Here is a 12,047-nt window from a genome sequence, read left to right as displayed (position 1 = left end):
GTATATGCACCAACCGAAGAGGTAAATAGAAAATAAAGAGAAAGACTAAGCCTACCTCATCCTTATTGCAAGCAAATGTGATCTTGCAGCATCACTTTAGGTTGCCGTAGGAGGAGAACAGTGATGTTGATATTGACTCTTTTTCTTCTGAACTGACTTGATATCTCCTAATTTCTGTTTTCAAATACACTGATTTTTTCCCCCGTTGAGAAGCAGTACCTGTTGCATCTCTTTATTTGTTATTCATTTATTTGTAACCCCCTTTTCCGTTATGTCACTGAGCCAGAACAAGTCTACCTTGTCTTATTTTTTTTCTCAAGCAGCTCCTGACACCAGTCAGAATTGCTGACCATTGTGACACTAAACACAGGACAAGTACTAAGGAAGAATGCTAAGTACAACTGAAACTTTGGTGTCTTTATTTCTATACCATATGCACTTTCATATGTTTTGCACTGTGTCCTGCACCCAGCCCCCCACAACTCCTGTGATAATGAATTACACATCAAGGAAGTGGCGTAGGAAAGAAATACCTTGGGTAACTGTATCCACTAAGTGTATTTCATACTCCTGCTTCTTAAAACAAGTGCGTGAAATATACTTGTGTGTCAGAAGGATAGTAAAACTAAGATAAATGAGAAGATTTACTGCCTGCATTAAATAAATGACTTCATCTTCTTGGTGAGATAATGATTTCATTCAGGAACATATAATAAAAATGGACGGTTAATATTACCCTCCCAGTACACCTACAGTAACGTATGATCCATACCAGCTCAGTTTTTCCCTATTCATAAGACATATATCTGTCACTGTTTTTCATAGCTATGAAGTTACTTTTTATCAATTAAATTTAAGTTCAGCTAACAAAAAGGCAATTGTGAACAAAAATCTTTGTCATCTGTTTTTCTCTTTGCTTCTGGAACTCCCTGCTTGCTGTGTTGGCTGCTGAAGCCAAGCACCATAACTGATTTAGACATCTTAAGTTGTCCCTGTTGTTCTGCCTCATGTAACTCTATATGACTTCATGCTCCTCAGCTGGACACAGTTCCTCCCCCTGTCTACTGTTACCATGGGCTCTTTGTAATTACTCCTGTGTTTTTAAATCCCTCTACACTTTTCACATGCAAGGCCTGAGAGCAAATTATGTTGCTTCATATATAAAAAGACTGATCCTGATTGCAAGCAAAGACTGTGATTTTGGAAGCGGAGGGAAAAAAAGGCTACTCCGCAATCTCAGGTTTGCTTTTTTCTAGTGTGTTTGAGCGCCCCGACCGACTCACCACTTGCGGTCTGAGAAGATGCCACAGCTGTGGGAAATGGTGGCTCGCTGTTCTCCTTGGCATCGTTAGCTCCCAGTCAGCCCCACCGGTCAGCCCTGACACGGTGGGTGACCATTTCGGTGCTACAGCTTTGCCCAAAGCCCTGCACTGAGGCATGGGAGATAATGTGTGCTGTAGGCTTACTCCATCCAAGCAGTAGGGATGGCTGGTAGCTTGGGGAAGTCCTCAAGCTGAGCTGCAAGTTGTGGTCCGCTGGCCTTGTCCGTCATCATCTGCAGATCTGCAAAGAAGACACATGCATCTGTGCTTGTATTTCAGCGGTGACCCTACGGATTTCCCTTGCAGCGTGTTAATTATCAACATCTGAGGCTTTACACTAGTGAAGCCATTGTTTGACGCACCATGACCGAGATTCGGCGTATCGGTACATAATTTTATCCACGGGAGAAGGAAGGGCAGTAAGAGGGTTTTTTTTCACTTTTAGTGTAATTTTAGAGAGGCATTTGGATGTGGTGACGGTGAGACTGTCACTGTTTAGCAATTTAGATTCCTCTCTCCAGTTCAGTGTATAGGGACGGACATAGCACTTTACCTCTACAGCTTTCAACAAACTCAGCTTTGCAGCAATCCTCCTTCACTGCTTGTCTGCATCACATCATATGTCATGTAGACTGTGCCCAAGGATGGTTTTCTCCCTTAAAAAAAAAAAAAGCCAGAAAATCTCACTTTTTTAGAAATCTTTTCTTTATTCCACCAGTCGATGGCTGCGTGTCTGTGCACTGACAATTAAATCTGCTGCTAGCAGTCTGTGTGCAGCACTACTGAGCAAGATAAAGACCTTCCAGTGTTCCAGGCAGGTATCGCAAACATGGGTGTGATGTTTACATCACGGATGACCAACGCAGGGAGAGTCCCCTTGGGCAACCCAAACGCCATTTGTGGTGAGGTTCTTTTTGTTGCTCGAAGTGCTTCTGGCCTCATTGCTGCTGGCTCTGGGCCTTTCTGGCCGTTACTTTGTCCCTTGCAGCCTATTGACTTCTACAATGAGGGTCTCCTCCTCCCTGCCCCTTCCAGCTCTTGACATAGTAGTTATTCTTTACGGCCTGCCTGGTTTTTTTTTTTTTTTGTAGGGAAAGGGTCTATGGAAATCCCAGGAGCTCATAGAGGGAAGGCAATCTGTAAGGTAGCTGTCACTGCTCTGGCCAAACAAGCGCTCCCTCGTGACAACGTCTATGTCTCTTGGCCCATCTCCTCCTGTTTCTCCTAGTCAGTTATATACAACTGGTGTATGACAGCACTTATTCCTCTGGATAAGCATGCAAATTCCTGTATTCTTGGCATCTGTTGTGCATTGGGCTAATTCCTCTGTTTAGTCTTTCTCTTTCTGTCCCATCTATTTGGTGATTCTCCGAGTTGGATAGCTGCTTTTCTTCCCTCTGCATTTCTGTGCTCCCCAAGAGCCCATCTGGGAACTGTGCACAAGGACATTATAAATCATTAAAACCAGATTTGCCCATATCAATAAGCCCAAGAACATGTGTTGGTACAATAGTTGTGGTTTACTTTGCATCTGCTTGCCAGTCAGCTTTCAACATTCAATATTTCTTAATGCCTCGACACCTTATTCCTATGTGAACCAGAGAAATTTTCTCCTATTTTTAATTACGTGAAGCTGGGTCAGCCAAACCGAATAACAGAATAAATAGTCAAGTCCATGGGAGTGCAGTTCCTGGATGCCAAACATCATCAGCCACAGAGCCACTTGGATGAGTTCCTCCAGGACAGACAGCAGAACCTGGGATTCTCTAGAAAAAGCTGGCACCTTAACTGTCCCTTATAGAAATGGTCTTATCCCCCTTCCATGATGCCTGAATTTCCATTTCCCCTTCCATGGACTAGGGATAAAGAACAGACACACCTTGCTTGCGGAGGCCTTTTCAAAGCCTCTGTCGCAACGAACTGCCAGAACGCTAAATAATACTTGAGATTTTGGTTATTTTATTGGGATGTCCTAGGAGAGCAAAATCCACCCAAATGTGACCAGGCAGCTGCGTGTACCCCTGGTGTGGGAAACAGAGATTTAGCGAGATGAGCAATGAGTGAGACATATGGAGAATAGACTGGTCTTCAACTTAGGAATTTCACAGCTATGCTCCAGCATCTTGAGCTGTATAAATGAATCATCAGCACAGCAAAACCACAGAATGACACCAGCTTCCCTAAAAGAGTGTCTCTCTATATATATAGCTGCTAGACTTGCATATTTCTGTTTATAAATACTCAGTAATAACTGACCACAAAGCAACATGGCCTTCTCAGCAGACAGCTCCTTAAAAAAATATTTGCTCTATCTTTCATTTCTTCCTGAGTTATTTTAAAACAGACTTTTGCACCTCCAGATATACTATTTTAACTTAAGGTCCTGGTACTGGTGCATGTGATCAGAACATTTTCTGGGTAAAAAGATAGCCAGGACAGAGCTGTTCTGAAGAAAGCTGATTAAAAGTGTTGATCCTTGTTAGGTGTATCTGAGAACATTAGGCTATGTGGGAACTGCACTGCTATTCTGTGGTTATTTGGTTTTAGTTTAGTTTTCTAAGGCAGGACAGCATATGTTATTGCACTATAAACTCACTCTGAAGCCTTTAGCCTGCTTCATCTATATTTTCCAAGGGGCTGTGTTTTCCAAGAACCCGGATTTGTAAAAGTGCGATGAAAATTGGTCACTGGTGGTGTGTACAGATGGGAAACCCAAAGCATTGCTTCGTGGAGGGAAGGTCGGGCAGACCCCCATCCTTACACGTGCTGATGGGCAACGACAAGTTGACCAGTTGGCATCGGCGTAGTTGCGAGCAAGCCCAAGGACGTGCTGTACCTGACCTAGAAAAATGACTCCTGGGTGAGGTGGGAGCAAAGGACATGAACTGGGGGGAAGGAAAGGGAAGTGGAAGGGGCATGGGGGTGTTAAGGGCTTGGGGCTCAGATCTCCAGAAAAGCAAGTGATGCTAGTTCTGCCGCTCATTGAACAGCTTGCAGTCGCGTGGCTTTACTCAGTGAATGCAAAGAATACGTTTGCAGCAGTTGGTAGGTACAATCTTTTCAAAGACGTCAAACCTCATTTCCTGCAGTTTTGCTCTCCTTGAGTCTGGGAAACATCTGGGTTATTTGCTGGGAACTTGTCTGGCTCTTGTGACTGGGGTTACCATTAGAGACTCCCACCTCTATTGCGTAAGTCAGTCGTATAGTAACAGCCTGAATTTAGACTTAATCTAACACAGGTCACCCAATCCAACAGCCCTTCTGCCTGGTTGCCATAGAGTGAACTGGAAAAGGCAGGACTGCAATAATTTTATAATTCGTGAGGTCAGATTCTCAGAATGAAGCACGGGGGCTCCAGAAGACCAGTGGTTTCATAGCCCAAATGTGGGAGTTTAGCATCAGTAGAGATGGGAACACAGAGTTCTCATAGAACGTATAGTTCTTTTCGCTGAGAAGATGGAGCACCACAGGCAATAACTAACTTTAGTTGCATTATCAGCTTTTCGTCTTCACAGATAACAGAACTGATAAGGAAAACCAGGCAGCCATGCATGGGGCTGATAGCTTGCCATGACTGTGTTGATCAGGATATAGAAACTGTATAGACCATTACAGATTGAAATAAGGGCCTTCCCGATTTATTTTTTTATTATTATTTACTGAAGTTGTAATGTAGTGGATTTTGCCTGCTCAAAAGAATATGTGCAACCCAAGCATATGACAGAACTCCAAAGATTGCAGTATATAATAGATATCATCATCTATATGTTTCTTCTCTCCATAGTAGGTGGCAGCATGGTCTCAAGATCTGCTAAATTTTCATCTCAAACAATATTCTGGGGTCTCTAGTATAACTGTCATTAGTTAAAGAAAAAGTTCATGAATTATGTCAGGGTTAAATAAGACCCTTCCATGCTTACTGCAATAAACAGCTATGTTGTTTTTATTACTCGGTCATTATTTGATTAGTAGGAGCACCATAAAGCCTGAGCCTTAGGCTAAGACCCCAGTGCTCCACACCAGGGCTGCTCAGCTGAGGTTTACGAAGTCCGGGGAGGGGAAGATATTTTACTGAGCTTTGCCAGCAGAGACCCGTGTGCTGGCCCCAGCGGTGGCAGGTCAGTGGGACACCACACGCTGCCTTCCCAGGTGAGCGATGGGCCAGCGCAGGACGGCCGCTCTCTGAGGGATCAAGAGGCTGTAAGAAATGCAGGGTTGCCTGCAGGAGGCATCACGTGTCGGGACAAGGCACAGGAAAAATTGGCTTGTGGTCCGGTTCCAGAGTGAAGCCCGCCACTAGATTACCCTCTTCTAGACAGGTGGAGGCCAACACTGCCACAATTCATAACCATAATTCATAATTCATTTCTTAACCCTTCTGCTCATGAGCCCGGATACCATAATCTGCTTCTATCTGTTAATTCTTAATACTCCACTGCAAAGAAAGCCTTAATGTAAGCTGTGATGCTAAGATAGATGTTATGGAAGGAAAGGGGAATCAACCCATTTGTGATTCACAAGCCATCTGGGAAATCACAAAAGATTTATGTTGTCCATGCAGAACTTGCTAAACCACATTATGTGAAGATTGCAATTATTTAGCTGCTGACTGTGCTGCAGGACACCTTTTGTTGCCCATGAGAATTTTTTATCTGAGGTAGAGCGTGAAATAGTCATGTGAAGATGTGAGTGCATGCAAACTACCGTTCGTCAGAAAAAAGGGAAATTTAGTCATATATTTAGCAGTCATTTCCCCTTTTTTGGGAAATCCAAATACACATTTTCTCTCTCTCTGTGTCTCCGTTTCTCTCATCCTCACTCTACGGAAGGAAAGAAAGTTGGTTCTAAAATGTCATTTGGTTCTGACACAAATCTGATTGGGCAATGAGAGATTTCCGCTGTGTGTTGAGCTACCCTATATAAGGTCCTCACTAGCAATTTTCAGTGTTATCTTTTCATGAGAAGATAATGGCTGAAAGACTGCAGAAGCACAGGTAAGTGAATCTGATGAAAAGTTGGGAATTTAAACCTCCCCTAAACCTTCAGATTGTGTAGGGTTTATGGAGATTGCTAGTTACTAAACCAAAGGGACCGGAAAGCGCCGAATAAAAGAACCAAGTAGTTTCATCAGGCAAAGGATTTAATGAGAAAGAAACTTCCCTGTTACAGGGTATTACATGTGAGCCCTGGGGCTTGCTAATGCCACAGACTAAGCCGCTGGCATCTAGTCCAGGTGTAGCCAAGACGAGCTACAGCTCCGTGCCAATGCCCTGGAAAACCTTTCAGATCTAGCGGTAGGGGAGACCAGCTGCGGTTAAGAAACAGTATTATTGAGCAAGAGGTTGGCTTTGTGGTGTTGTAGAGATGACGATAAGCTGGAAATAGTTTATTATAGTCAAACTATCAGATGTCAGATAAATATAGCTACTATAACAGGGAGAAATTTGAATCAAAACCGCATTATAAATATGAGCGTGGTGGGATACACAGAAGATGCCTGAAGGTGAGTACTTATGAATACGATGGTGTTACATTGGTAGAAATATGTTTTTCTTTTGGATACAATTTGAAGTAGTTGTCCGATCATTTAATAGTCAGCCTATGGGACAATCATAGTATTAGGCTAATGTTAAATGCATGCAATTTACATTTCTGTATATAAAATGAAAATAGTATGTATCGTGTGCATACATGTATTGCACATAAATACCTTACACAGAGCATAAAGCGGTGCCTGTATATAGCATGTTTTTATGTATTTTTGCCTGAGGCACACTGAGAAAACATCTAATGAATCAACAGAGTAGCAGCCGCTGAAACCTTGTGCAAACCAGAAAGCATTCGGTGATGTACGCAGAAGCTGCTTTGCCCATGCCAGGTCAATACAGATGACAATTAACGAATGACTGGCAGCGGATAGTTTTGTTTTCCCTTAGCGTTATCGTATCTCATTTTTAGTACAACTTACTCAGGGTTTTCCTCATCTCTTTTTAGCACAGATGGTAATAGGGTCCACGCTGAAAACTCACTTGCGCACCAACAGCAACATGGGTGTGCATGCCCTGGGAGTCAAAGATTTTTGTCCCAAGAGAAACATTTGTCGGAGACTTTGAAAGCTTGGCTCTGGTTATAGCAGGGAGTTTGCCTGCAGCCTGATCTATCCTAGCTGGCCTACTGTGGTAGCCACAGTGGATATGATAAAGTGACACAGGATTCAATGAGGTCCGCGCAACCTGAAGTGACTGCTTAAGACAGCTAAAGTCTATTTTGCTGCATCTTTGCTCCTGTGTTCACCCAAGCCACTACACTACAGCTGACTGGAAGCGGCTGAGCCGTGCCTCAGTCACATCTTATTGCAAAATAAGCAGAGCTAGATTTTTCCGCCTGTAGCTGTTGCGCTGAAAAGCCGTGGGGACAGCAGCATCTTGTGGTATGTTGTTTGCATCTCCTGTGGAGTGGAAGGAAAGGGACAGAAGTGATGCGTTCGTGCCAAGCCAGATGCTCTTGTTCCACAAGTCAGCCCCCATAAACTAGGGAGGAAAAAGCCCTTCTGCTCACTAAGGGCGAACCAGAGCTCACCAGGTCCTGAGTGAGGAAAAAAGCAGTTAACTCTTAAGTTAACTTTGAGTATTTTCATCATATCTTCTGTCTTGTAATAAACTTCTCTGTAGATTTCAAGACACTTTCTCTCGATCTTCTCCTTCCCATTTCCTCTGGGAAAAAATGCGTGGGCTCTTCTTTGTCCTGGTGACGTGCTCAGCGAGCGCCTCGGCTTTCAGACTCCAGCAAGGCAAAAGCACAGGTAAAAGCATGCTTTTTTTTTTTTTTCCCTTCTGTCTCCCTCTCCCTTCTTTTTAATGTGCCTGGCTGACAGTAATGTAAAAATATCTCTGATTTATATAGAAAACTGCCCAGATCACACCGTGTTTTTCAAACACTACTATGAACTGCATGGAGAACCTGTGGTTCTGAAATGCCCTTCCCCCAGATACAAACATTTGGATATTTCTGCCTTGACCCCTAATATCACATGGTATAAAAATGGTTCAAACCCCATGATATCAGGAAGAGATGAAGATCCAAGAGTCTGGGCAAAAGGAGATGCACTCTGGTTTTTACCAGCAATGCTAGAAGACTCAGGAGTATATATCTGCACCAGAAGGTGGGTATTTAAAAGAAAATCCAGTGCGCTAACAAGTTGACTATGTCTAAAATGCATTAGCTTGATTCTAAACTCCCGTTGTGTTCAGAGCATGTCTGGATAAGATAATTTCTTTATTAGAGAAAAAAATGTGGAAAGCCAGAACTCCTAAATGCATCGTGTGTCTCCTATAGATACATATACGGAAATCTGGATAAATCATGACACAGTATTGCCACTCTGGCTACGATCTCACGAGGAACGTGAGAGTGAGTGTTTGTTCTAGCTTATTTATGAGCCAGTCACATCTGTGGCAAGCAGGGGCATGCTGCAGGCAGGGGATTCTGCAGAACGCAACCCTCCTGTTACAGCTCCAGAGAAGCAAATCACTTTGCTTGCACTCCAGACTGCCTTACAAAGCATATACCAAAGCTCTGGAGTGCCTTCCTTCTTCCCTCTTCCTTATCCTGGGCGTTTACCTTTCTTATTTTAAACAAGACTTTGATTGCCTTGGTTTTGCTGGAAGACCTGTCATGAGATTTGATGTGTAGTCCCTAGGGTAGGACCAGATTTGTGATACTGCAGTGGGTTGAAACCTGACCATGTTTTTCTGAGTATCTGACAAGTTTCAAAAGAGGTACCAGGGTCTGGATTTGGGGGGGAATGAGGAAAGCAAAAACGCCTGTCACCATTAGAGCCTGAACTCCAGAAGGTGTCCCAGCTCCTTGTCCTCTGCCAGCTCCTCCTTCCAGTCGTCCTCCCAGTTACACCCCTGGCAACTGGCACATTGCTCTGGGGTCTATAGTGGAGAACGTATCCATACATCCCTGGACCTGCCTGTGTAGAGCGCAGTTTCCTTGCTGGCAAGGCACACCTTGTGAGTGAAGTGTCAGCAGTAGAAGAGGTGGACAGGCAGAACTCAAGTTAATAAATCCTGCTCAGCAGATTGGGTCAGCATTTCTGCGTGTCTCAGCAGCGATTGCAGTGGTGGGGCAGAAGAGAAGACTTTGATAGTGAGGCCAGAATAGCAAAAAGTGGCAAATATTGTCCTAGAGCAGAGAGTAGTTGCCTGAGACCCTGAAGGGTGTTTTTTTAATCTCCTTTCTGGACTATTCTGCCTCAGTTCCTCAACCTATAACACTGCGACAGTGTTATTGACAGCTATAGTAAAATGCTGTGAAATCTGTCTGAAAAAGATATGCAAGAGCTGAGTGCACAGCTTCATCACTAACATTATTACAGGACTGATAAAGTACAAACAAATTGTATTTCCTTTGCAAATCATCCCACAGGGAAGCCACCAGGTTTTTTTCAACACTCTGTAAAATGAGGGTAGAAGCAAATTATCACAGATCTCTGCTTCTGCTGAGCAAATATTTTGGATTTAGGCATCTGACCTGTAGGTGACAGCCGGTCACAGTGCCCTAGCAGTAGTGTGAGCTCTTCAGGAGGTTGCAGCCCGGAGCCCCTGGCTTTGCTGGTCCCGCAGGGGTCAGGATCAGGCACTGCCCTGGGTGAAGGCATCTCTGAGACAGGCTTTCAGAGATCAGAAAAGACACAGTTTAACCACCTATATTCCCCAGTTTGGTCCTCCTTGGGACTGGAAGCGACTGTCACTTTTAAAAAAAGTTAAAATTTGTTAAATATTGCAAAACTTTCAAAGCAGGAATTCCCTCTTTTCTGCGCAAAATAATATGTACCCACAGAAGTGCCTCCTTGTTGTTCAATATTAACTGCAGATGTAGTTTTATACATGCTTTAAGTTTTTTATTTCATCATTAGGTCCCAACCATTAGGGTTTTCACAGCCAAGACCTCTTTCAAGGAAATGACGGAGGGTTCATGACACACCTGCTGCTGTTCAGGTGGACATGTTCCCTCTCCTTGCAAAATTAAAATCATGCCTAAGGGTCTGCAGCAAACTTGGTGTACAAAAACAAAAAGAAAAGACTGAAGCTCCAAGGCAGACATGTGTCAGCATGTATAGATTGTGCCAAAAAAACATTACCAGTGATTTTCCAGCATCCCTCCCGCTCTGATCTCAGTCTTGGCCTCTTAGAAACTGCCAAGGAGGGAAACAGAGCCAGGAGGAAACCAAGGGTGTCACTCGAGTTCCCCTTGTCGCTGGTGGGTGCTCACCTCTCCCCGCTCTGTCCGTAGGAACTCCTCCTACTGCGCCGAGGTCTCCATCCACCTCACGGTCGTGGAGAAGACAGCTGCTCGGGACATCGCCTATCTCCAGGTCCTCTTCACTTTCACCTCTGGAAAGATCGTTTGCCCTGACCTGTGGGATTTTACACCAAATGGGACAAGCCTGGAGCTCAAGTGGTACAAGGTAGAACTTTCACCTCCTCTTTGGGCAAAGCCTAATCCCAACCTGTTTGTGAAGGCACATATATCTCCACTTTCTGTTTCTCCTGACCATCGTGTTGTTAAAGGCATGAGCACAGCATAATATACTGGGAATTTGGGGGCAGATGTATATATTTTAGGAAAGGTTATCTGGGGTGGACTCAGCACAGGGTGAAGGGCCCCATGTGTTATATGCTGTCACAGGCAGTGTAACTATTTTTAAGGTTAGATTACCTAGCCTAACTCCAGGGTTTGCCACCTCAGATTAGGTCCTTCTCTTCAGTTCTGTGCTTCTTTTTATGGCCCCTCTACTGAATCCCATAAAGTCGGTCCGCCCAGTGATGCTTCCACCGCTTGAGCTGTTCAGATGGGGGTAGCATTCATTAATCAACTGGAATAGAGCATTTGGAAATACTAGATTCATCACACAATGCTTATAGTGTTCTCTTGCCTGTCCACGGCTTTTCAAGTAGGCAAGCCTGGTTTTGCCTGTAAGGGCAAATATTCTTCACTTGATCATCCTTAGCTGTATAATCTCGCACTGGACAGCGCGGGATTCTTCTTTTATTTTCATAATACCTTGTTTCAGCTTTTATTTACACTCTCACTATGATCATATGCTCTGCCTCCTGCAGCTATCCTTCTTACCATAGGATAAAATACCTAGGCTGGCTTCATACAGCAGTGCCTATGTTGTGGTTGGTACCATACCAGCAAAATGTCTCTGCTCAGGATTCCCTTCAGAAGCAGGCTATTACCCACTTAGATAAATAAAAGGCTGCCCTCCCACCCCAATATGGTTCTTGTTACAACCGTCAGAAAGAGCTGGTCTGCCTTCATGGAGAAGGAACTTCATTGCTCCTAGCAGGGCTCCAGCCTGTGTGTGAACAGAGCCTTAGCGATACAGAGCAGGAATTTATCACAGTTTATGAGATCATGTAGGGTAGGTAATATTTTTGTGAAAACCTGCATGATTACTAGTATCTGTCTTTGAAGAATGCCTTAGAATATTACTCTTACGAGGCCACGTTTGGAAAGTAATAGTGTTGTGAAAACCTTCGTGGTTACTAAAATGGTTTTGTCTTGGAAGAATGTCTTAGATGATTACTCTTGAAAGGACTCAGGAAAGAGCCTGTTATATTTTCTTCCATCTTAAAATATGCACTTTATTGAAAAGCTATACAGACAAACTGTAGATAGATAGATTAAAATAGCAATTCTTCACACTTCATA

The 12,047-nt window shown here is 43.8% G+C and overlaps 1 protein-coding gene across 8 annotated transcripts in view; it reads left to right on the top strand.

The window, feature by feature from the left end:
* The window catches only part of IL1R2 (interleukin 1 receptor type 2), a 37,829-nt gene that overhangs the window by 16,802 nt on the left and 8,980 nt on the right, over positions 1–12,047 (top strand). For 7 of the 8 annotated variants that reach the window (XM_049834570.1, XM_049834568.1, XM_049834567.1 and 4 more), the window contains 3 exons: positions 7,994–8,124; positions 8,226–8,484; positions 10,623–10,797. In XM_049834570.1, coding sequence (XP_049690527.1) covers positions 7,994–8,124; positions 8,226–8,484; positions 10,623–10,797 — 565 coding nt within the window. Of the gene's footprint in view, positions 1–6,261; positions 6,317–7,993; positions 8,125–8,225; positions 8,485–10,622; positions 10,798–12,047 lie in introns of those variants that run through there. The other variant, XM_049834573.1, reaches the window with a different exon arrangement.

The sequence above is a fragment of the Accipiter gentilis genome, chromosome 31 (genome assembly GCF_929443795.1).
Source record: "Accipiter gentilis chromosome 31, bAccGen1.1, whole genome shotgun sequence".
Classification (NCBI taxonomy): Eukaryota; Metazoa; Chordata; class Aves; order Accipitriformes; family Accipitridae; genus Astur; species Astur gentilis.
Note: the sequence above shows the minus strand (reverse complement) of the source record. Positions and strands in the feature narration are given on the sequence as shown.